General features: G+C 33.3%; 1 protein-coding gene across 1 annotated transcript in view; it reads right to left on the bottom strand.

Annotated features, from left to right (window-relative positions):
• Nucleotides 1-26,958, bottom strand: part of DMD (dystrophin) — a 1,828,382-nt gene that overhangs the window by 1,378,807 nt on the left and 422,617 nt on the right. Inside the window, 4 exon segments of the mRNA XM_078146592.1 lie at nt 8,044-8,214; nt 9,755-9,883; nt 10,216-10,395; nt 19,624-19,794. Of these exon segments, the coding sequence (XP_078002718.1) occupies nt 8,044-8,214; nt 9,755-9,883; nt 10,216-10,395; nt 19,624-19,794 (651 nt within the window).

Here is a 26,958-nt window from a genome sequence, read left to right as displayed (position 1 = left end):
TCATCAATAAACTGGAGTGCATCCAGTAAAGAGCAGGCAGATTACTAAATGTTTGTCAATATTTTTATAAGAGAAAATTAATGGAACTGGGAATCTGGGGGTTGGAGAATGGAAGTCTTGGGGTGACATGATAGATACCTTTAAATATTTCAGACTGAACATTAAAGAAGAATTAAATATATTTTGTGTAGTTTCAGGAAGAAAATGATTAATGAGATTAAGTCATAGGGAAGGAGAGTTAGGGTCAACATAATAAATAACTCTCAGAAAATGATGGTTGTCTAAAGCTTCTAGTTACCAGAAGTGTGAAAGTGGAGGCTGTCTAACCATTCCATGGAAGTATCACAGAGGAAATTCTTGTGTTTCATGAGAGGTTTACTAAAATGACCCCTAAAGCCCCTACCAACTCTAAGATTTTGTGATTGTAAGTTTTTCAAACAATAAACTAGTCCAAAATGTCCTCTTCCCTCCCTTGACCTCACAGTACTCATTGTTGATACTATTTCTTTAGCCATTAATTTAAAAAAATGCCTCATAATGTTCCTTTAATTTTTGTATTGATTTTGTATTGCATATAATTTTGAGCTGTATTTGTAACCATTTCCTCTTTTAATATCTTTAAAAAATATGCCCCATGTCCTCAAATAGTTATAAATAATTATCCTCCACAGAGTCTAGCACATATAGAGTAGGTATTTCAAAAATTTTGAATAGGCTAATTCCATTTATTAATCTGAAATTGCCAAGTTATAAATTAAATGATGTCATCATACTGCCAACAGAATAAAAAAAATGATCAAGGAAATTATTTTGATTATCTTTGTAACCAGGTCAGATCAGTCATTTGCCAATCTGAGGGAAGTTATTAGAGCATAATGAATTGAAAAAGCTGGTTTGATTATTAAGATGATGGACTGATTAAACATGCAATCATGACACAAGAAACACTTTTTGGTTCACTTAAATCTCCATAGATCAATATGTTCACTCCATTCCTTTATTAGTGTACAATTTTTACAGGGTTTCTTTATGTTTTCATGATATAGAAAAGAAACGTATAAATTCACATACACAATAAGTCATCACTTTTGCTGTGGAGTCACAAAAAGTTAAATACTTAAGAACATTGTGCTTTCCCTAATTTAACTTAGAAAGTCAGAATTATGTTTAGATGTATAAGGAAAATTAAAGAAACAGAAAACTAATTGATGAATTATCTTTATGTATTATGAAAGCTCCTTCTAAAGGTTTTTGTAAATGGCAAGAACATGAACACAAGACACTTAGAGTTGCAATTAAATAATATCACATATTAAGAAAACATACAAAAGACATTTTGAGAGTTTACAGATATTAATAAAATAAAATCATTCCAAAATTGGAAGAATATCTCTATATATACTACAACCAGGGTCTTCAAACTATTTACCAAGTTACACTTTCAACATGAATTTTATGCATGTATATGTTACAAAAACACACACTGCATGTAGCATGTATTAAAAGTCAGGAAAGGAAATTTGACACAAAGAGAAAAGAGAGACAGAGAAAGTGAGAAAGAAACTTTGATTTTCTTTTAATGTCTACTTTTTTGGGAATTTGAAGCTCATTAACATTTTTTGCTACCTAGGATTAAAGAAGTATTATGTTGGAAGGGTGTGTTAAAATTTTTGACTCAAAGGTGACATATCACTATTCTTAGGATAACAGTTCTGAAAAGAAATAGTCTGAACATTAGGAGAACTGAAATCCAGCTTGAAGTAGTTCACTATAAACTGAAAATAATATTGCAAGATACCAAAAACAAAAAAAAAAGTTTTAGATGTGAAATTTATTCCTCTTAAAAATACATAACTATTTGAGATTGGTCTAATTCATCAAATCTGCCAGCATACTAATTTTTTTTCTGTGAAAGATTCTAATAGTGTCCCTAAAACTAGCTTTTTTTTTTTACAGTATTAATGCTAGCAAAAATATTGAAGGGTTTTTATCAGACAAAAAAAATTGCATCAGCTTGTAAAATATTAAAATGCAACTCAGAAACAAAGCTGTGGGAAAAAGGAGAGAAAGGAGGAGAAGGAACAGAAGAAAAGAAACACTGAAATGAAAGTGATCTAATACAAACTGAAGAAGCTTACTGACCTAACAGCTAAAGAATGAAGGGTTGTTGGCTTTTTCTTTTGGTTCCCCAAAATACAAAAGTGTAGGGAAGAAGCCTATCTATGGTGGAATCATTTGAAAAAATAACCCAAATTAAGTAAGTAGCCTTAGTCAATAAATTATTTAAAGCTGAAATAATTAAAATGCCAGATAATGAGAAGTACATCATATTATAGGGTTATGTCCAAGTCTGATGTATGCATGTGGTTTCACTTTGCTATCACTCTCTTGATATCACACTAACTAGTAACATCAGCCATAATGTGTATTCTACGTCAGTATCTTTGGAGATTAAACAAAAAAAAGTAAAATGGAAATTCGTGAAGATAAACATAAAGTAAATTACCTATTTCTTATTTTTTTAATTAGATGAAATATATTTTGACTTTTCCATCATTATGTTATACAGGGCATGATAAATCATTTCATGAATTTCACGACCCTGCTACATGGGCCAATAGCTCAAAAAACCACAGACCAATTGTGTGTATTTGGCAAATTCTTTCTATAATAGTTATGTTGTTCTAACTCCAAAATGGTTAGCATTCCAGTAAGTTTAATGAAAGTACAATTAATAGTGTAGTAAGAGTATCTAATTTTAAAATATACAGGGACCCTGGAAAACTGTTTGATAATATAAATACATTTTTCTTACAATATTTGTCTCTGTGAGACCCAAAGGTCATCCTGCAAATAAAATATTAGCATTTTCACATCAGAGCTATAGAGCATTATTAGAGGGATGGGGGCTAGACTTCTTTGGTATAGGGAATTTCTAGGTGAGGAAACTCCCTCTGTGATTATAGGTTAACATCTTCTCTGAAACTTTAGTCTTAGAGAGGTACCTAGAACCCTGAGAAGTTAAATAACTTGCCTGGGGTTACACAGTCAATATTTGGAAAAAAGCAGAACTTGAACCCACATCTTCCTGGCATCAAGGCCAACTCTCCATCCACTATACCCTGCCTCTGTTACAGCCCATCAATGTGCCTATTACAGAAAGCAATTTTGAATCCTGGGCAAACTACACTCAAGGAGGGTCATACTCCAGTCTTTGCCCTTCACTAGGCTCTTCACTGCCCTGGTTTTCTGAGCTTGGTCCTCTTCCCATGTCCTTCATCCACTCTCTTTCCCTCATCCACTGTGTGCATTGAAATCATTATGTAGAAGAGATGGAGATGGACATGTTTATGGCACAAACAGGGTTAGTTTTAACTTCAAACAGGAAGTTTGGAGAGTATTGAACCAAGGGAAAAGTCAAAAAGCCTAGCTTTGCTACTACGAAACTGTGTGACTTTGGTGATTCCCCTCACAGAACTGGGTCTCAGTTTCCTCATCTGTAAAATCTTTTAATCAAATAATCCTATTTACCTAAGAGCTGGTTAACCAAAAGGATAATCTAATCTTATCACAGTGTACTTTAATTATGTGTTACAAGGCATTCTCAGAAACTCTAACAAAGTATTGTTTCTAATTAATGTTAGATCCATATCAATATTTACATTAAACAACTTAATACTAGATTTTATTTACAATACAGGATGAACTCTAACATTTACTTGTGCTGTAGCTTCTGAAAGGCCCACAAACTGCTCTTATATTTTGAGTGCATGTTTTTGATAGAAATAAATGGCAAAACGTATATTTTTGCAAAATTTGACAAAAATAATGTTTTTTTTGAAGGAATAGCTATACATGGGACAAATATGTATGTAAGCATATATATTGACATTGAAGTACTCCCCCCCCGCCTTGTTTTAAGAAATTTAAAGGCATTCTTTGTCTATATAATTTATCCCAAAGTAAATCTTTTGTTGGTAAACTCATTAGTGATAACCAACAGATTACATAAAATGTAATAATGCTTTTCAACTAAATGCCTCTTAATGTTGTTTCTCATAGCATATGTTTATATATAAATACAATGAATAGACTAATGTGTCAGGGACAAATGGGAACGTTAAGATATCTACATGTGAAGTGATAAATTAATGGTACATTTATATTTACACTGGAGAAATATCCAATATTTCACTTATGAATGTGAAACATAGTGCAACAGAAAATACCTCCACCATGTGGTTTTGCCTTCTATTAAATATTATAGTTCATATATTCATGATAATCCAAAGTTGTTTAAGTTATGTAACCATCAAAGATATGAATATTGACATACACAATGCCAGATTGGCTGATATATTTTTCCCTTTTTGATACTGGCCCACGAATTTTAATAATGTGTTGAAAACTCCACATGGAAATTAAAGAACATATGGTATATATATCATGTAGAATAAACTTCTACAGGAGAGTCAAGATGGGAAAAAGCTATTATTTTATGTTTCTTGGCTGCTACAGTCATCTTGTAAGGCCAATTATTTAATATTCATGAGTTATATAGAAAAAATGAATGATTATAGCCTACATAAAATATAATTCAATATGCAAATTGTGAATAAAAGTTTCATCATGCCATGTGACAATGAATACATGTAGAAAACATTTATATGATAGGATCATTATAACAGGACCCTGGGTAAAAGATACGTATCATGAACTCCAATTTTTGTCACTAATATAAGATTACTAAAAAGTGAATGAAGTATATTTTCATAATTTATCTGTTTAATGTTATTCAAATAGTACATCTTATACCATAATTAATGTGGAAAACTGGATAGATTCTGTAATTAAAACCACAGTAATATATTTTTACTATGTCACATCCCTCTTTATATAAATCACCAAAAAACATTATTATTTTGTAACTCAGAGGCAATTACTGTAATTTTAAAAATCAAATAAATTGGAAGGCTAAAATTCCTTCTTACTTATAGTAGCTATTTCCTGAAATTTATCGACTGAATTCTTAACCTTGTTACCAGTTGAGTTACATCTCAACACCTGCCAGCATACCTACTTGACCACCCCCCTCCCCTCAGGCCACTATCCTATCTTCTCAGGTTGGACTACTCCTGAAAGATCTTTGTGGCCTTTGCAGCTCCATCAGCATATTAAATCTTCAATTAATCTCCTCCTTGTTCATCTTCTGTTTGTGATCTATGGCTAAAAGTGGGCTTGTCGCCCTGAAACGTCTCTACGTTTCTGTATCTTAACCTCCTAGGCCACCACTCAGTAACACTGTTATGCAGTCAAATTTTACATTTGAAGGATTCTGGCTTCACCATTCCCCCTCAATTCTCTTTTGACTCCTGGAATCTTTTCTTCCTAATCCCCAGCCCTCTGCCCTCATGCTCCCCTCTCATAGAGTGATATAACCCAACTATGCTACTCCTTTCAGACCATATCTCCTGCTTAGAGAAGTGAGTTAATCAAAACAGCTTGGTCTCTATTAATCATAACTCCAGGGATCTTTGGAGGACTCTCGGACCAGATTTCTGCTCAGCTGAATGTTCCTCTCCTCCTTTTGATTCCTAAGTGATCTCTACTAATTATGAATTATTTTCCACAGGCCAGAGTCTATAAATCTTTGGCTGTCCTAAACCTTAGAACACTACTTCACTATTTGGGTAACACCTAGAAAGTGAGCTACTTCTACCAAAATTATTCTCTCCTTTCCTTCTTGTCTGTCATCCCCAAAAGTCACTAAAACTCCAAGGAGTCTGAGTTTTGAAAACCATGGTAGGAACAAAAAGAGCTGAATAGTCAGTATTACACACCTTGTTAGGGTTAAAATAAATTGTTAAATACCTGAATGAATGTTTATGTATCTTCAGTCTTCATAGCATATCGCTCATATAGTATATCTCTGCACATGAAATAGAGGCACCTATTGTCTAGATAGAATATAAGTAATTTGGTTGCTAAAAAAGTTTTTCTACATTAATGAGAAAAATATTTTGCAAAATCAAAATGAGGTCACCTGATCCATGTGAAAAGGGATGATGATATTCATGTTATGAATATGTTAATGTATCATTTATTATTTCCCTAAAATATATTAGTCTACTACAGGGAGCCATGGATTTATCCTTAGGGAAATGTTCAGAGGTATGCCTAGTTTTTTCTGGGACTTAAAAATCCCATGAATTGTTGAAGCATGCTAAAAGTCACTGTTTTAGAATGATAATTGAATTCTCATATCATAAATTTGCCATGTACCATCTCTCTTAGATTGAAAAAACATCCAAATCTTATAACTTTTCCTTATAAATTTAGTATGTCTTATATCATCATAAAAGTTTGTACGTACTAAGCAACCATGAAAACTCAACATTTTAATGATAATAAAGTGGTGGCATGTACTTTTCCCATAATGCATTGCATAAAGCAAATTTCAATTACTGGTCACATTTCAGAGAAGCATTTTTTTTTCAGAAATGAAATCAATTGTCCAGGCAAAGAGTAATGTTTTTGAATGTGATAAAGTCATGCAGAAAATCATCACATGGATGAATAAAAAAGAGTATTTTTAAAGATAAGAATAACTTAAAATAATAAATCCAGGGTAACAAAATCACATTATTTGTTTAAATGTTAATTTTGTAATACTGAATTAGCTAACAATTTCTTCCTTTGAGGAGGCAAGTCCAGGATGTCCACCATCAGTTTAATGTGGATATAATATCACATGCGTGTAGTAAAAATAGTAGGATAATAGTAATATGTCATAATTTGATATATATAGTAAAATATGGTCATATGTAATAGTAACAATAGTAAAATCCTTTGGGAAAATCATGATCAAAATTTAAAAACAATTTTTTAAAAACTACAATTACATGTCTACTAAAATTTTCCATTATAATACATTAGGAATTATCACTATTACTTGCAAGTCACACCATTTTTAGGTATTATTTATTTCAACCACCCTTCAAAACCATTTTATTAATTAGTTTCTATACATTTATCACTTACCTGACATGTTACTATTCAATATTTTATTTTTTAGCTTTTCTAGGATTTTTTCTCCCCTATTTGTAGTTTGTAATTTATTTTTACCTACTTAAACAAGTTTTATTTCTATTTTGTGCTTTTAATGATAGTTTATAAATTGTTTGAAAAATGTATCTGACTAAATATTATTTGTGATATTTTGCATTCCAAATACAAAATATGTATATTCATTAAAATACTCTCATACATTATTTGTGTTAATTTGTTTATAATATGCTTAACACATAAGATTCTACTTTGAAACAGGAACGCTTTCTTTAATTGAACCAGAAATTTGAAACTCTGACATGCAATTGCTCCATATTCTCTGGCTCTCCATTATAGAGTAAATACAAACATGCATGTAAAAGTTACAAAATTATGAAGTATAAGCTTTGCAGGAATTTCTTTTTATGGCTTGAGCATTTCATGACAAAATGCTTACATATCACAGTTTGGACCTGAAATTGGGTGGGTAAGGGAGTTAAACATGAACACAAACACATACAAAGAGTGACACAGGATACCTTGATTCATGCAAATGTACAAAGCCTCATTTCATAATGATTCTAGTATACGTACAAATGGATACCATCATATTTGGCAAAATAAATCAGTATTTCTTTTAAACAGTTTTGTGCTCTGTTTAAGCTTAAAGCATGCTTTTTTGTGCATTCATCCTGCATATGATCCCTGAAAATACGTATGTAAACCAGTGCAGAAGTAGCTTATATATATATAGTCTTATGAGAGTCATGACAGAAAAATGCTTTTGTCTCATATGTCTCAATTCAGATCAACACATATTTATCGAGCATCTACAAAGTGCAAGATTCAGTGGTGAAGTTTGCTCAGATACATTTGGGCCTTTATTTTTCTTGGGAAACTTTTGCTTTGAGGGTTAAATGGACCCCCCAGTGCACGGCATAACCTTCGTAAAAGACCACTTAGAACTACTTTCCACCGTGGAGCAGATCTTCCTACCTTTCCAGTCTTAATTCTTTGAGAAATAGCTGCAAATCGATGGTTGAGCTCTGACAGTTTGGGCTCTATTACTTTCCTGCAGTGGTCGCCACGATTTGTCATCAAGTTTATAGCCTGGTCATGCGTAGAGTCCACCTTTGGACGCATATCATTCAGTTCAGCCTTTAAGCACTACAGTCCGTGAGCAAGAGACAGGGCTTGAAGTTAGTAATAAATGGAAAGGAGAAAGAGAGAGGACATGCAAAGGAATAGAGAGCAAGAAAAAAACACCCAACTTTATAAAAAAAAATAGGAAAAAAGGGTGAGACATAAAATATCACAGAAAAACAAGTTATCCTCAACACTTCTGTTTTACACACCTGTCTATTCAAAGCATTTATGCTGGGAAAAGACAGAAGATGCTTCTAACCTTTCCATCTAAGCAATCTATTACTTGGAACAATGTCAGTGGTAAACGTAATATTTTAAGTTTAGTGAGAGTCTTATCCTTACTGAATTTCACAGTTGTGAAGCCACCAAAATTCTATTACATTCACAGGAGGGAAGGATACTAAAGATCAAATTTCCATTTCTTTCTGGTAGTGGTGCTTTGTTCATCATTGTTTTATCATATTGAGTGCCAAAGAAGAAATTGTTTTCCTTGTCTGATGGAGATTCTGTATCAACTAAAGAGATAGTCTCTGATGGATTAGATGGGTCAGAGCTGCAACAAGTTAAATGTTTTGAAATTTCAAAGGCACACAGGACTTGTAAAAATATGTATCATTGCTACAAATAGGGAATATCTAGTGAAAAGGGGTGTACCATTAATGAAGACTACACACCCTGGCTTTCCATTAGCCCAAGGATATTTCTATTTAAAAGTAGTTTATGACATTCCTTTTTAAAATAAAAACCTTCAAGTAGGTGCTATGGAATATGGAACTTTTTTTTTTTTAAGGATTATGGTATTCTCGGAGGTAAAATTTCATCAACAAAACTTTTATGTGATTCAAAATCCTTAAAATGAAATTGTTTGTAGAGATCAACAAAACCAAACAAATATATTCTCCTCTCTCAGAAGAGATAGCTGACTTTTTCAGAAGAGAATAAATATGGTCATTTTCCTGTGAAGTAATCCTTTTTTGACCTTTAACAGGGTGCACATTTCTAAAATGTAAAAAGATGTTTAGGAAACTTTGAAATACACAAAATATAATCTGTGGCTATATCTATTGGATACCTGGAACTTTGAACAAAAATGAAAAAAAGAAATCCAGCCATTCATTCAGATAATTTGCTTATATGAGTTCAAAGGTCTAGATTACTGGGATTAGGCAAAAACATTTGTGCGAACCAACTCTTTTTCTTTTTCATCCTACAATAGTTGGGAATTATGCAGACAGCCCGTGAGCAGGTAGCTGTTTTCTGCTTTTACTAAAGACTGGCTAGAGGCTTCTGGATACTGTAATATATTATCAAGAAAGAGCATAAAGGTTCTTTCTCTGCAAATTTTTAAGGATGGTTTGTATGCAGACCTGTCAAGAGGTATCTGACCTCTCTGGATGCTATCCAGACATATATTTCTGCATGACTCTTTGGTGTCATTAAGCCATCCAGAGAAAAACAGCTATTTCAATTAGTTTATCCTTTATAGGATCAAGGACAAATAAACTTGACACAAACTGTTGTGATGTATGAAAAATGCTGTTCAGAATATATTATTTGCTACCTTAAGTACATCTTCTTTCTGTTGAGTTTTCTTTTTCTCAGACTCATCCAATAGTATTTCAGCATGATTGATCCAGGCTGTGATGTGAGTTACATTTTCATCAAATACTCCCATGTGTTTCTGGTATTCCTGTAGTCAAAGAGAGGAAAGAATGACACATTATTAAGTTTTTAAAAAGTGCTTGTTAAAGGATTCATTGTAATTTTCTGGTGTAAAAAGTGGCAGAATTGACAGAACTCATTGCTTTGTAAGGGGAATATATTTTTTAACACAGAAATTTTCAAAAACATACAGAGGGAAACACTCAGAATCATGACAAACAATATAATCCCAATGCACAGAAGATAAATATGGAGTTGGACTGAATCTTCACAATCAAATAACATTTTCATATTTAGAGAAAATATCAGTGTTTTTCACAAACACTGAAACGCAACACAGGGAAAGAAAACTTTCATTACCAACAGTAGATTCAACCATTCTTCTGCTCGAGATGTTACTGCAATCCAGTTACTCTTCAGAAGGCTGAGTTTATCATCTACCAGACTTTCCTTTTTGCCCAGCACTGTTTTTACAGATGTTCCTAAATCAGTGATGATCTTTAGCTGAGGCTGCCTTTTCTCAATCTCTTTCTGAGTAGCCTAGGAACAAACAGTTCATGTTAGCCTTGCAGTAGTCTTCAGCTATAATGTTAATGAAATGAAATTGCAAATTATTGTTACAAAGTTTTCCAGAGGTTAAATCTACTACTACAACAAAGCTAATACTTTCTACCATGAAATTCTTACTATAAATGTCTATTAACTTCATTATTTAATATATTTTATTTTATTATGATTATATATTTATATGTAATACATGTATACAAGCATATGTTCATATGTTTGAAAATCAAAGACATATACTTTATTTCATCAGGAGCACTTATTGCTAATACCTTATTTTTTAATATATTTTTACTTATTTTTTTTAACATTTCCCAATTACGTATCAATTTTTAACAATCATTTAAAAAAATATTTTGAGTTCCAAAATCTCTTGCTCCCTCCTTCCCCTCCCCTGTCCCTGAGGAGGCAAGCAATTTGATAGTCAATAATACTTTAAAAATATGACTTTAACTTCATGACAAACCCAAATTATGATGGAGTTTCTCGGTCATAGAGTAGTAAATGATTGGAACTGTTGCTAATGACCCAGTGATCTGAGATCTTGCAAATGGTGAATTCACCACAAAGCACCTGATACTGCTACGCTCTCCCTATGACAGGCAGGAATGATTGCCATTCTCCAGTACTTCTGAACTGCGTTCATTCAATGTGAATTCCAGTGGTAGTTCTAAGCCTACAGCACCTTCTGAATTAGCTGGTAGTAGAAAAGTATCTTTCACTAAAGGCTTATGCAAACATCAGGATCATTACTATCCTCTTCAGAGGAACATCAGCTTCATGAAAATTGTATGATGTCAATTTATACACGTCCACATTTTTTCCTGCCCATGTAATGCAGCTGCTCAACACGCATATAGACACAATGCTAAAATTGAAATCCTGTATTATGACTGTAAACTATGCACAGACACTAACAGATTCATGAAAGTCCTGATTACAGACTCACTGAGAGTGAAGAATTGTTAGTTACCTTTTTACAAAAATATTGACTGAATATAAGTGCTGCTAGAAAGTAGAAGATATGTATAGTCTATGTAGAAAATGATCTCTTCAAAAAGTTACATTTATTAACTCTAACTTTAAATAAGCAAAAAACAACATATCCCTAGACAAAGTAGAATTGTTTCTGCTCTATTATTTCTTTCCACTGGCCTAGTAGGAAACATCTACACAAGAACTCAATGAGTCAAACACTTAGGAAAGGTTTATTAATCTCTTACTATGTTTGTAGCAATGTACTAACATAACCCCATCATTAATTCCATGTTTTGTCCATATGAATATGAATGACTTATGATGTTTACAATAAAGCAATTGTAAATATATAGGGAATTAGCAAAAATATGTAATATTACCATTAACATGATATATCTAGTGCTTTGATAAGCATGAATTTCCTTGTTTAATGACTCACTAGATAATACAAATTGTTGAGATGTTATTTATGTTTTTGTAGTTATCAAGGATCTTAACATATGCATGAGAAACTCCATGTTGGAAAACAGTCTACAGTTTTCTATGAGAAGTTAATTTTTTTTATAATCGTCAAACAATAAACATGGAAGGATTTTATATTCTTTGTACCTTTCAGTCAATTATGATTATAAATAATTCCCTCTATTGCATACCCCAAAAGTGATGATCCATACTATTATTGGAAGCCTCCCAATGAATAATCTGCTACCTCCCATACATGAGCAGTTCTGATTGTTAAAAAGGTTTACCTGGTATCAAGCCTACGATTTTTTGCAGTTTCTACATATTGCTTCTGCTTTTGCTTCCATGGCCATTTTTTAAAAAATGAGTCTAATTGTTCTTTCCTATGGCAGCACTTCAAATAGATGTAGCCAGCAATGTTCTCACTCTTGAGTTTTCCCTTCAATCCATCCTCAATTCCTCCACTTGATGCTTATATGACATATCCTCGAGGTCTTTTGATGTTACCTGGATTCTCTCTCATCTATCAACATCCTTCTTAAATTATGGTGCCCCCCAAACAGCACAATATTTTGAAAACACTGAGTTCATGTAAGAATAGAAAAGAACCCTTTACATTTACCTGGGTGTAGACATGGTCAGTGGAAAGACATTGTATTCCCTTTATCTATCTATGAAAAATTAGTCTATCCATGTAGCAGCTGAAGAATTTTCAGACCATGATTAAATTCAGAGATAAACTTAAAGCATTCATAAGATGGTATAATGAAAGATAATTGGACTTTAGAGTCTTTACTAACATTGACAGATTCCTTTAACTGATTGTATTAAAAGTTATATTTGAATCAAGGAGATTGCTTTCTTTCCTCCTGCAACTTAAAAGAATTTGGATTATTTTTTAAATTGCTATTTTTGCCTTATATTATAACCAGTGATTATAAAGTATATTTTAAATTGTTAACATAATTTAAAAGAGTAATAAAACAAAAGCTTCAAGAATCACAAAAAACTAAATTGTGTTTTATAACTGCATATTAAACTTTTTTATTAATAATTAATACATTAAAGTAGAATTTTGGTGAAAGCAAAAAGTTAGGAGCAGTTATTACTGCCATAATTCCAATGACAGTGAATGGTGGCTCCAATGGCACTTAACAGATGTTCCATTTTTTAAGTAACAGCTGCTTGATGCATTCATTGTATCAAGTTAATGATCTGCTGGTTTTATTTCACTTCACAGATAAATCAGTATACTTACTTTAAAAAATGGGAATATAGAAGTTTTTCAGGATAATAGAATAAAGAAAATAGAGTTATTCTTGTTATAGAGTGATATACTTTTTTTCTTTTTGGTGAGGCAATTGTGGTTAAGTGACTGGCCCAAAGTCACACAGCTAGTGAGTGTTATGTGTCTGAGGCTACATTTGAACTCAGATCCTCCTGACCCCAGGGACAGTGCTCTATCCACTGCACCACCTAGCTACCACAAGAGTGATATACTTTTGAACTAATAGTCCCTGTCTATGCAGATTAAGCAGAGCAGAGAGTGAAGCAATTTCACAAAGAATGCTACTTAGAGATTTCAATTGCATTGGAATTTTAAAAGTACATTCTTTTTTCTTTTTCTTCTGCTTTTTAAAAATAAAGATGCATTGATGAGCATCATACATAAAACTGTGCTTATGCTTCACATGTATGTTTTAATTGCAAAAATCACATATATAAATGTGTACATATATTATATTTGTTTGTATATGTACATGTATGTGTATATGTGTGTATGAGATATATGATATATAGATGTCCCAAGAGAATTTGGCCTTCTGGTGTGACATATAGGTATCCCAGAAGTATTTGGGACTTAATGCTTAATACTGCATAACACTTTTAGGATATATATATACATATACACACACATCCACACACATATACATATATACACACACATACATACACACACGTACATACACATATATATATTAGATATTTATCTAATATATATGTGTATTATGTACGTTATATATACATAGCAATTTGAGACAAAGTACCTGGAGTAACTAAAATTTTTGACACTTAAAATTGCCACACCTAGTGAATGAGTCAAAAAATATGCTTTCTTCCTGAAATATAAAAAATTGAGATTATTTTTAAAATTTCTATTTTTGCCTTGTATTTTTGTGCATGTAGAGGTAGATAGATAGATAGATAGATAGATAGATAGATAGATAGATAGATAGATAGATGATAGATAGATAGAATCATAAAAGTATTAGTGCAACATTAAGCATTAAGTCTCAAAGATTTTTGGGACACCTATATGTCACACCAGAAGGCCAAATTCTCTTGGGCCATTCTTCTAGCAATAACTATGAATAAACTAAACCAGTTGATTTAAAATAATAATATTTTTTAGAATTTAAGTGATAGCAAATCAGTAGTACATCAGTTTATTAATTTCTCTTCTTTATCTTGAACATAGAGACAGCTCTACTACAGATAAAACATACTGCATTTGGAGATGGAAAATCTATGTGTCCTGGATTCAATAGTTATTAGACTGGGAAATATGTGAAATATCATTTACCTTCTTTGAATCTTAGTCTCCTCACCTGTTAAATGGCTACAATAAGATTTACATTACCTATACGATAGGTCTTTTGTGATGAAAGCACACTATGAATCTTGTTGTAAAACATAGCATGCATTTTTTTCTTTATTTTTGTCACTGAGAATCTAAAGACATAGTTCATACTTATACTTAACTATATGACTAGAGGAATTCATTGTGAGGTTCAATTTCCTCATTTATAAAATGACTACAATAACATTTCTACTACACAACTTATAGAGGCCTGGTGGGAGAAATGTTTTCTGTTAACCTTAAAATTCTACAGACATTTGAATTATTTCATTATTTAAAAAGTTATCTGGGATATATAATTCAGTCCATATGATCTTTTATGCCAGGTATTTCTCTAATTTTTTTATACCAGGCATTTCTCTAATTTTTCTAATCACTAATTTCCCATTGTACAATACAAGTGAAACTTTTGATTTTTATCAAATCTTCTAAGAAACATTGCATATCCTAAGATTTTTTCAAAACTTGCACTAGCAAAAATATTAAGAAATGCATATGTGAAATCTCAAAATGTTTATGACCAAAATATTTTCTGTGAATCACAGAACTAATTTTTAAGTTTTTAAAGTATTTTTAAAGCATTTTAATTTTTTTGATGCCTTTCAGATTATCAGGGAGAGGTATAATAATTCTTATCTGAAATTTTCAACCAATGCAATATAACTTCACAAAAACATAACTTCTAGAATCATGTAAAAGTAAATTATTTTATCAACTGAATTGTTTTGACATTTATCTTGTGCATACATATTATTAAAAAAACAAAAACAGGAAATGTATATCAAATGTTGCTCAAGTATTTTAATTTCATGTCATCATCATTATAGTTTTACATTAAATTAATATACTATACTACTGATATAACTGATTGAAAAGTTACCAGGAATGCAAATGGATATTTGAATAGCCAAATTCATTTTGAAAATGTAGACAATATAAGAAATTAATTCGTCTGAACTTCCAAAATATGAATATGGTATGTTATATTCATCTTTTAATTTGGATGCAGGTGTATTGGTAGACTTTGGTATACTTTTTAATAATTCAAATATCTTAAGGTATTTACTATAAAAAAATGTATACTAAATGTGGTAAGTGGAAAGATCATTGAATAATAGGTCATCAAAAGACTTGTTAAGGGGTTAAGACTATGCATTTCAGCATAAATAAATCAGAAGATAACAATATTATATTTGAAATAAATTACTTTTTAAAGTTGAAAACTCTCCAGGTGGTAGGCAAGTTTACTCCATTGTTTGAAATCAAGATGAATTAACAATTCATTTCTTTAAAATATGACATTTTTCTCTGCAATTAAATGAACTATATAATTGTTCAATAATTGAACTTTGAGGTTTTACTGACTCTTCTAAGCAACCTTGGAAATACTCTGAATGCTATTAATAAAGCACATTAGTTAAATGAAAAGAAGTGCATTATGAACTTTAATAAAGATGATAGATCTGGAACGTTTTGGGATTATTTTTCATATTTATATCTCAAGTGTCTAGCACATACACTACAGACACTTAATAAGTGTGTTAAATTCATTGAAAATTATATGAATATATTAAGAAAATATTCATGCAACTTATTATGTTATACAGACTTTACCATCTACCAACATAGAGAATGGAAGGAAAAAAACAGCTAGAAGCCATAGAGTTATACTTAATAAAGATTGATTTAAAAGTCTTACCACCACCACCACTACTGCTGCTGCTACTGCTACTATGACTTTATTATTATTATTATTATTATTATTATAAATAACAAAGATTATATTCGTGTGTCCTGCTATAAATATTCAGGATATGTCATTGTTGGACTGATATCAGTTATTTATGCATTCATAAAAGGAAGAATGATATCATTTAGATACAACTCTTTCTGTTTGTTGTGTCGAGTGGGATATCCAAGAGTAGATAATTAACAGCTTTTAGTTAATAAAAAAACAGCTAACTAAATTAATAAAGAGTACATGTCACATAACCTAATGTTTAAGAATGGAAAGTAGGAAAAGTGAAAAAATTCACTTTTTGGAAGTCTTTTCTCGTTACATACTACTTTAACACTTTTTGAAGAAGTTTATAAAAACATGAAAATAATTCTCGAAGTACCAAGTATGCACAAGGCACTGTGCTAGATGATGGTGGCACAAAGACAACATTAAGGCATATACTGACCTCAAAAAGTATACTACTACCTATATTCACTAATCTGAATTTTCTATCATCGAAAATATCTTTATTTCACTGGATGTGTGAATTTTTCAGTGGACCCAAGAATTTTATATGACAAAGGCTAATTTAGAGGCAGTGTGGTTTAGTGGAGAAAGAGCTAGCCTCAAAGTTGGGATACCCTTAGTTTAACTCTTACTTGTCACTCTTAATGATTATATGGCCCTAGGAAAAGTATTAAATCTCTCATTGCTCCAGGCAAAACTTTAAAATGCTGGAAAATTGCAAAATTACATTGGTAGAGAGAATTTCCTTTCAGGTATTTCCATACTTCAATGAATTAATTTTCTATACCAGAAGGAAAAAAAAAACAAAGGCTAATCTAGTAACCTTTTGCAAAGATAACAGTTGAGAGATTTCAGTAATTTTATGTTTGAGTTAACACAATGCTATAGCCTGGGATTCGTTAGAGAAGAAATGTGACAGAGTGGAAAGAATTAGAGTGGAGTAAGGAGACCTAAAATCAAATCCCTACTGCCCTGTGACCTTGGACAAGTCACTTGATCCTTCTGATCTTGAGCTCTCTTTTTCTAAAATAGGAATAAGAATATTTAGACTACTTAACTCAAAGGGCCATTCTGAGAGAAAAAAAGTGATTTATAAATCTTAAAATATTGGAGAAAAGAGAGCTGACCTGTCATTTTTGGGGGAATATGAAATGGTCTACATACTATCTAGAAAAAGACAAGGCCAGCATAGTTTAAAGTTTCTAGTATTCTGATTTGGTGAATGATAGCTATTTCCTCCCTTCAGTTCCATTGGTACCCTACTTCACTGCTGTGCTCACCTTCATGATATGGAGTTCCATTAAATTTACACATATACCTCATTAACTTGAGATAATCGGAGAGATTACCTAGAGTAGCACAAGGTAGGAGGTGAATGGAAATTGGGCCTAAAACTCTGCTAATGAATTCCTTCCACTTTTTGTACACGTTTCTTCCTAGACCTTCAAAAAGAGGAAATAACTAAGTCCACACTGCCATTTTACTTTGAACATGATTTGCTGTCATTTGCATTTAAAAGTCATGTTACTAGCCTCCTATCAACAGAACTTTTGCTCCATCCTGCCAAACAGGACAAAAGGTTGTAAGCATGATACTCTAATCCATTTTGGGAAATGATGGTGAGTCCAGCTGGCTGTAAGTCAAAAGGTGGCCTTACCATTCATCTAGCCCCTAAAAGTTCAAAAGAAGTAGTTCCTGGGCTGATAGTGGAGAAGAGAGTCCAGAAAGAGGTATATATGCTCCCTCTTCCCTCTCTGACTAGAATGCTGCCATGTTATTCCCTAATGTTCTCTAGTAACACCCAATATAATGTAATAGTCCACCACTGTTCTTCAGTGATTTGTTTATTCTTTGGTCCCTTCTGAAACAAAATCTCTTAAAATATCTTTATGGAAGCAATAAAAACTGTGAGCCACTAAATAATAAAGACAGAAAGTTTTGAAATAAGTCAAGTGATTTGATTAGTGATTTGATATAAACATGGAAGGAGGTTTCTAATATAGTTCTACAGGATTCTATAAGGTAGTCATAAGAGAAGAGAGATTAGACCTATTCTACCTTGCCCAAGAGGGCAGAACTAAAACTAATGGATGCAATTTACCAGAAGATGGATTTTTGGGAAGGAAAATCTTCCCAACAATTAAATCAACCAACTAACAAGTTTCTGATCATTGTTTCAGTAAAAATACTGATGACTACTTATGAGGAATACTGTACAGAATATGCATGTTTGAGGTAGAGTTAAGGCTATTTGACCTCTGAGGTCTCTCCAATTGTTTCTGAGCTTGAGTGACCTCATCTTTAAAATGAGGATAATGATACATGGACAACCTATTTCAGAGGCTTTCTGTGAATAAAGTGCTTTGAAAAAGATTAACATGTTACATAAATGAAAATTAAAGAAATGTTTAGGGGTCTGGATCAAGTGCAGCGTCCCTCTAATAGCATCATTCCACATGGAGAATCTGTACTGTACTTCTCCAGCTGACTCTAGTTGGCTAAAAATGTAATGATGAGAAGGCTCTTTGATTAGCTGAGGAGGAATTCAAAAAGGCTGTCAGCCTCAGCCTAGCATCTTTTGAAGACTTTCTCTGCTCTCAGGGATTTCAGAGATTCATTTGCTCATATTATTCAGCGAGAGAAAATGCTATGAGGGGAAAGAGCTTGGGGTCTTCTTCTTCTCTAAGGTCATTTGTTCCTATGGAAGGTGTTTGGTCCTTAGCCTATACATATGTAGTTCTTTTCCATTTTAGATAAAGGAGACTGGAATATATGACCTTGTGAATTTTGAAATCTCAAGGCTCCCAGGCATTCCAGAGTTGGGGTAACCTTCAGGACCTGAGCCCACTGCTACCTACCACAACGACTCACCTGCTAGCACTTTAGACTTGAGCTTGGTGGGAAAATTACTAAACAGAAACTAAGGTAAATTGAAACTATTTCTCTTAGATCCTGAGCTGGTACAGGGAAAAGTATGCCCTTAGGGAATGGGAGAAAATGTTTGTATTTGTCCTTACTCTCTCATCAAAATAAGTATCATTTTGTAAAAGCTATTCAGTGTTAGGCAGTTAGATGCAACTGGGATGCTTATCACTGTTGCCTAACAATGGTGAGAGCACAACTAGTGTGGTTGAAGCCAATGGTGGTAAAGAAAAGACACTCACAAGCCTCTCTTGTTAACCTACAACTATGATGGGCAAATATAGCCTGATTGGCTGTGTGATAGTGACCTAGAGTGCTACTGCAGTATTCATTGCAAGTTTTAGAACTTTGGGGGAAAGAGAACAGAGGACAAATAACGTATTCACAATTTTCTATGTAAAAAAGCATATCTTCATGTATTGTTAAAAGAACACACAATAATATAAGTTTTTACCTTTCCCCAAGCAATCTCAGCATCCAAATTAGCAGGCATTCCTTCAACTGCTGATCTCTTTGTCAACTCCGTATCTGTAGCTGCCAGCCACTCCGTTAAGGCATTCATTTCCTTCCGCAACTTCCTCGACAATTTCAAACATTTCTCTAACTGTTGCTTTTTTTCTGTTACCTAGGGGGAGAAAATGGCATATAAATAGGCCTATTTTCAGGAATCCTTTTATTGGGAACCAAGTAAGTTCTGTTTTCAGATATTTTTATCATTTATCTTTTTCTTGTTACCAGATTCATAATAATGTACATGCATGGCTTATTCTGAATAGAGAGTAAAAACAGTCTACAATGAACAGGATCCTTTTTGCCATGGCAATGTTAAAAAAAATTCATCTTGGTTGTTACAGAAAGAATTGAATTAAAAGCTGTTTGCTACAATATATTGAAGACTTAAAGATCAATATGTATAATGAGTGATCTCTGGTAAAGTTTTGCTGAGGATGTATCCTACCAATCCTTTCAAGGACACATTCTTAGAGACTATGACTAGGGCTGATTCAATCAATCAATCAATCAATCAATCAATCAAGAAGCATGAATGAAGTGCTTTTTACTGTTAGACACTGCACTCAGCACAGAGGATGCAAATATAAAGGTGGAGGTCATTTGAGTAAATCAATTAAAGCATCATACTTACTAAAGTAAGTGATAAGTTATACCCTGAAACATTTACTTGGTGAGAAAACATCTCAGTTGTTCATTAGGTTCAAATATGGCTTGGACACCAGGTAACGAGAAATCTATTAGGGTTGGCTGATGGAGTTGGTCACATTCTGTGGCATAAAACCATACAGCTAGTTGGAATTCAGTCTTGCAGTTGGGAAGAGAAAATTCTAGCTAAGGAATGGATTGTGTAGGAGGAGAAAAACTTTAGTCGTTGGCCTCTGTCTCTTCAGCTACCATCTTGGCAGAGTCGCTTCTTGAACTTTTAAGTATACAAAGGATATGGAATTTTTCCTTGGTGTCCTAGAAACATCCCCAGAATGGATGACAGCAGTGTTTCCATAAGGAGTCAAGTACATACAGGACAAGATGAGGAAAGCAAATTCAAGGTTCTACAAAAAGCCCAGTAGAAAAGCTTACCATAGCCAAGAAGAACATCTTGAGAACTCTAATAAAAAGACCACCAGAAGACAAATTATAGCTTTGGTCCCATTTCCCTGAGAGTTGATATGTTCTTTGTGGGATGATATGTTACTCCCTCTCAGGGGGACAATGTTTTGTCCTAACTACATCAACTACATTACGTTGTTAAACACTCATTTCTCAAAATTAGTTGTCTTAGTAACTCATATAATCATGGTGGGGGAACATACTGGCTGTGGCTTTTGAACCATAGCATTAGGAAGATTTCTTCCTAAAACCTCACTATCCCCTTAGCACTAACTCTGGTTCACTAAGAATAAATAATAGATCTGGGGACCTGACTTGTCAGTATGAGTTGGAGTCCACATAGTACCGCTAGAGCATGTGCTGCACAAAAAGCAAAAACATAAAAATAGTCTTGCCTCCAGGAGCTCAAAAGCTAGTGAGGGAGATAAAATTTAAGCAAGTGAGTACAAATACACATATGGAGCATAAAGAAGCTAATTTTAGAGGGGAAGGTTCAAAAGGCTTGAGGTCAGGGAGTTAGGAGGGTCTTAGGAAGAAAATGGTGTTTGAATTGAGGCTTTCAAGAGGAAGGGATAAGAAGGGAGAGCATTCCAGGCATGAGGGGCAGCCAGTATAGTAAATGAAATTAAACACCTATTTTATGATACCCCTATGTCAGGGGTGGGGAACTTGTGGCCACATATGTCCTTCTAGGTGCTTGGGCGCATCCTTTTGACTGAGTCCAAATTTTACAGAACAAATCCTTTGAAGAAATACTTCAAAGACCTTAAAAAGGCATGACAAAGAATAAAGACTCTATGAGTTGCTAAAATTCACTGAAATTCATTAGTTCCCTTGTTAGAAGGTATGTATTGAAATAGAGAATATTTTTCTAAGGTTATAAACTTTATGTAACTGTACTCTGAATCCTCTTTCAGTAGAGTCAAGATGCTGTACCATCAACAATAAAGTCAATAAAAAAAGTTAGGTGATGCAAAACCTTCTATTTTTCCTACCTTTAATCATTGGCAACATATTTTTCTTCACTATTCATATAAAAGGGACACCAGATTTTATGTTTCAAAGGAATCCTATCTTACCAGAGGCTGTCTTATTGATTCTCTTTATTTTCATTTTGTTTATATCAAGCTAAATTTATATATTTTAAAAAATAGGAAAGACTGCCATCTTTAGGAACTTAGAGTTTTGACATTTTTAAAAATTTTTCTTTTACACAAGAGATCTGTTTAAAGAGTGCCACCTGCAGTATTCTTCAGTATTCTCTGTTTCATGAAAAACTTATTCTTGGACTGAAGGAAATATTTTTATTGGGGTGTTTCTATTAGAAAAAATGTCAGAAATTAAAAGCAATGAATTTTAATATGGTTTAAGAAGATACATTACCCAATAAAATTGAACATGATTAGATTTCTATTACAAATACACTTTCATACACAGAAAAACAATGTTTAAATGATGCCTCAAAGAGGAAATTTTGTTAACTGGAAAATATTTTTAATGAATGATAGGGAAAAAAAGCTAAGTACTGTAATAAAACTAAACAAAACACAAAAGCAAAATCTGAAAATGTCATATAAAAGAGAGCTTGAAAATGCTTAGTTCTTTTATACATCTGTTTTTGGTTTTATTTTATCTTCATAAATAATCTACTGCTGCCATTAAAATTACTTTTATAATAATGTGAATTCTGAGGTTGAAGATTCCCTGATGGTCAAAACGCTGACTTTTCCGCAAGTAGAAAAAAAAAGTCTAATGCACAGAACTTTTTACTAGAACAAACATTCACATATTCTACAAGCAGTTTTTTAAAAAATAGTTATTTTTACTGAAAAAAGAATTCTTTGATTCTCATTTTATTGCTACATTTTTATGAGCAAGTAATATATTTGATGAATACCTACAGAACTTTCATTTAATATCATTATTGGACGACAAACTATTTAAAACACATATAAATAGTATATGTATATTAACAAGAGCAAATAGAACATTAAATCTTTCTAAGGCATAATTATCTATAATATTGTCCACTTAGGTAGACTTAATGGTTAGCTAATATAATGGTTTTTTTCCCCTTCCTTTAATATAAGTGAATGACTATATCATGTTTTATGTTTAATTTTTCTCTTTCAATGACAAAGTTAGTCATCAGGCAACTGGGTGAATAAAAAAAGCTAAAGAAAAGGGTTGGGGTTTTTTTTGCCTTTTTTATATTTAAGAAATGCAAAGTGTAAATGAATCCTTTAAAAATGCATATTTTTCTCAACAAAAAGCATACATTGTCCTGCATAGTTAATATAAAAGTCACCAGGCCCCACTTAGGCTGTCAAATTGGAGAAGGGTATAATTTCTCTGGATAATTTGGTCTCAGTATTTCTACATGAATTAGAGATATTTTCTAGGTTGTGCACATAAGAGAAATTTATCAGAACCTCTGATTCTGTAATGCTATGAATTTCATGACAGTGGAGGTTGATAAATATCAGAATGAACACAATTAAGGCATTTCCTTGAGTAGTAGATGGAAGAATCTCTCAACAAGGTGTCAAGTCTGATCTTTCCTGAAAGCAGAGATGAACAAAATGACTGGCTATCATTCCTTTTAATTTGTATACCTAGTCATTTTGTATAAAATGTTAATGAGAATGATCTATACTTGTGTTGAGGTTTTCCTTGTTGATAATAAAAGAACTGGCAGACTTTCACATGAGGTTTTACAGCAGACCACATTGTTGCAGTCTTAGAAATGACTGAATGTGTACGGCATTCAACAGCCTAGCCCACTGTTTATGTTTCATTGATTACAAAAACAAACAAAACAAAACAAAAAGAAAACTATTGCATTAGTAGAACAAAACAGAGTTTAAAGGTTGTCTTCAACAAATTGTCTCTCTTGCATATGTTAAGATCATACAACCTTTCTTGATAAAGACAACCAGTGAGATAACTGTGTTGAATGAGCTTATTAACAATAGCAAAAAAAACCATAAAATGAGGCATGTATGTTTGCCTGAGTGTTTGACCTGTTGTGGAGCATGTCTTGCATAGAGGTGATCCTTCCAGGTGATCCTTCACTTAAACTTAATGATGATAACGGCTAGCATTTGTATAGCTTTTACTATACATCATGCACTATGCTAAGCATTTTAGAAAAATATTATCTCATTTGATCTTCACAACAACCTTGGGAGGCAAGTGACATTATTATCCCCATTGTACAGTTGAGGAAACTAAGGCAAAAAAAGAGGTTAAGTGACTTGCCCAGGATTCCACAGCTAGTAAGTGTCTCAGGCTGGATTTGAACTCAGGTCTTCCTAATTCCAGGTCTAGTGTTCTACCCACTGAGTGACATAGTTGCCTCATTTATATATGATTTACATAACAATTCATGTAGGAAAAAACAATAACGCAGGCATACAAGGAGGAAAAGTAACTAGTATCTAGACTATGGCACACCATTAAATGAACAAGAAAGATTAGTGTATCCATCATATGATTTGGGTAGATGCTGCACATTGACACTAGTCTTGGCCCAGATTTGAATAATGATGAGAAAATACACTGGATTGTATTTGGAAAACTGCAGTGCTTGCAGTGATCTCCAGCTACACTCTTCCACAAAATCACATCTTTTTTAGCAATAATATTTTACTGATGATGCCACATGACTTTGATTCATAGTATATGGAATGACACAGGATCAAAAGTGAAAGTGATTTAAGCTACATGGAGAAATGCATAGTGGGAACAAATATACTGCAGTATACTGCCAACAGTGACTTGTCTGCAAAAAGAGGAGTAATATATCTAGGAAATATACAATGGATAAGAAAAGAAAGTGGCTGGTCATGTAACAAGAGCAAGAGATAACAAATGGGCAACCTGGCAGTTATGGTACTTCCTATGAAATGCCAAAATATTTTAGAGAAAAACCTATAGTCTATTGGGTTGAGTCTTCTTTGTGGTGAATTTATGAGTGAACAGGGATAAAAAAGAATTGCACAGGATAAGAACGTATAAATGGGTTAAGAGTTTCACCAATGTAGGAAGCATTAATATCAATAAAATCATGGATACATTAAAACATAAGTATCATCACCAAGAAATTGGTATCAGGGAAGTATACCTCAATTCTGATAGACACTAGAATAGACTTTTTCCATATAATGACAATTTTATTCTCCTGTAGATGTTTCTGATAGCAAAATAAAAAATTATCTTTACAATTCCTCTACTTAATTCAACAAACTATATATAATGCACTTTTAACCATGGGTTGAACAGGGCATTGCAAAGCTGCCCTTCCTGAATCCTGATGAATTTACAAGTATAGCCAAGTAGTTGTGAGGCTTTAGAGGTTTATGTGATTGGCAATAGAGAGGAAGCTAACTAGACCCTCCTAACTGGCTCCCACATTTCAAAAGCTGGGTGGGCTACTGCTCTTCCCCTACCCCAGTATCCTTGCAACTACTCCCATATGATACCTAGAGCAAGGGGAATCATCTTGACAAACTTGAGCCTGGGTGCAGGATGCCTTTTCTTCTCTGTTTTTACTTTCCTGGAATGTCAGTAAACATCAGTTTCAGGTTTGATATTTCCTGGTTTGAATGTAACGTTCTATGTTTGAGAGAGTTGTAGATCCTATGTCTATTGAGCAGAGTTAAATGATGGCTGAAGAAGTTCATGTATTGGATGACAAAATGAACTACAAAAAGGGTGTGGCTAGTTTTGTCCAGCCACTCCCTTTTAATTTAACCAGGTAGGGCATTCTTTTGAATCACTGCCCTCAGCTTCACCCCTACAGACAGACAGAGGGCAATGGGACTTAATACCCACATGCCCTCACCACATTCCCAACGTCTATTTTAACTCTTCTAGGAGAAGTCTATATCCAAGTTTGATCTACTTCGGGACATTTATAAAAATAATAAATGTGTCATTTAGATTTTCTGTCATTTATTTCCTTAGCACCTGCTGTGGGTGGACTGGGGTGGAAAAGGAGATGCAGTGAGGTAGCAGAGTAGAGGCTCAAGAAGCCCTGAATTCAAATCTGGACTCTGATCCTTAGAAGCTTTGTAACACTTGGCAAGTCAAATAACCTTTCTCCTGATTCACAGTTTTTTCATCTGTAGAATGGGGATAATAGTACCTACCTCAAAGGGTTATTGTGAGGATCAAATGAGCTAACATTGGTTAAGTACTGAGTACAGTACCTGGCACATAGTGGGCACTTAATAAACGCTTATTCCATTTCTTCCTTTCTCTTCCACTTTACCCTGACTTTCAGTCAGAGAAAGCCTCTTCTTTCTTTATCTCTCTTTCACATGCTGCTAGTTACTACTTCCTTAAAGTCCATAGTTGCTGGACAGCCAGGTCAGTGCTTGTTCTCCTCCTTTTTTGTATAGTTATCTCATGCAATGCATAAACTTCCCCTACCATCTCTGCCCAAAGGACACAAGACTAAAGCTTTCTCAGACTCACAAGGTAAAGTTCAAACCTGGGCACATCTCTCCTTAGGCTGACATTTGGTCACAAAGTTTACCTAGTTAAGTCCCCCTGCTACACGGTCACATTTGTCATGATGCCAGGGAAAGGGCAACCCTTTCACCTCCCCCCCACCCTTCCAGGTACTCAGATGCCTGCAACTGGAACAAGAAGAGAAAAAGAGCCATGGGAGAGAAGTCAATTCAGTTTTAAAGGACAATGGGGACTGTTTCTGTTTGGTTGCTAATAAGGGAGTAGCTTCATGATTTCCACAGAGCCTGAGTGCTGATTCACACATGGGCAGCTTTTCAATCTCCATGTACCAAAATAATAAGTTAACAAATTGAGTTGTCCAGAATTAGGAAGGGCAGTTTTGAGCATGCATTTCTTTAGGTCATATTTTGACCACTATACATCACATGCCCACCAGGTACTTACACTGTTTTAGTCCCTAAAAAGCAGTATTTTTAATGCAAATGCAGAGGGTATATGCTTCAATGAGAAGCATATACACATATATAAAACCATGCATATGCACACAGAATTGTTATGTACATGCATATCAACATGTACGTATAAATACATATGTTTACAAAATATATATGTAGGCTTTCTCACTGAAATACACATGAAACATGTACATACAATGATACATGTAAATAACTATATATGTATATATTTTATA

Source organism: Phascolarctos cinereus, unplaced genomic scaffold, assembly GCF_003287225.1.
Source record: "Phascolarctos cinereus isolate Bilbo 61053 unplaced genomic scaffold, phaCin_HiC Scaffold_726;HRSCAF=1367, whole genome shotgun sequence".
In the NCBI taxonomy this organism is placed as follows: Eukaryota; Metazoa; Chordata; class Mammalia; order Diprotodontia; family Phascolarctidae; genus Phascolarctos; species Phascolarctos cinereus.
Note: the sequence above shows the minus strand (reverse complement) of the source record. Positions and strands in the feature narration are given on the sequence as shown.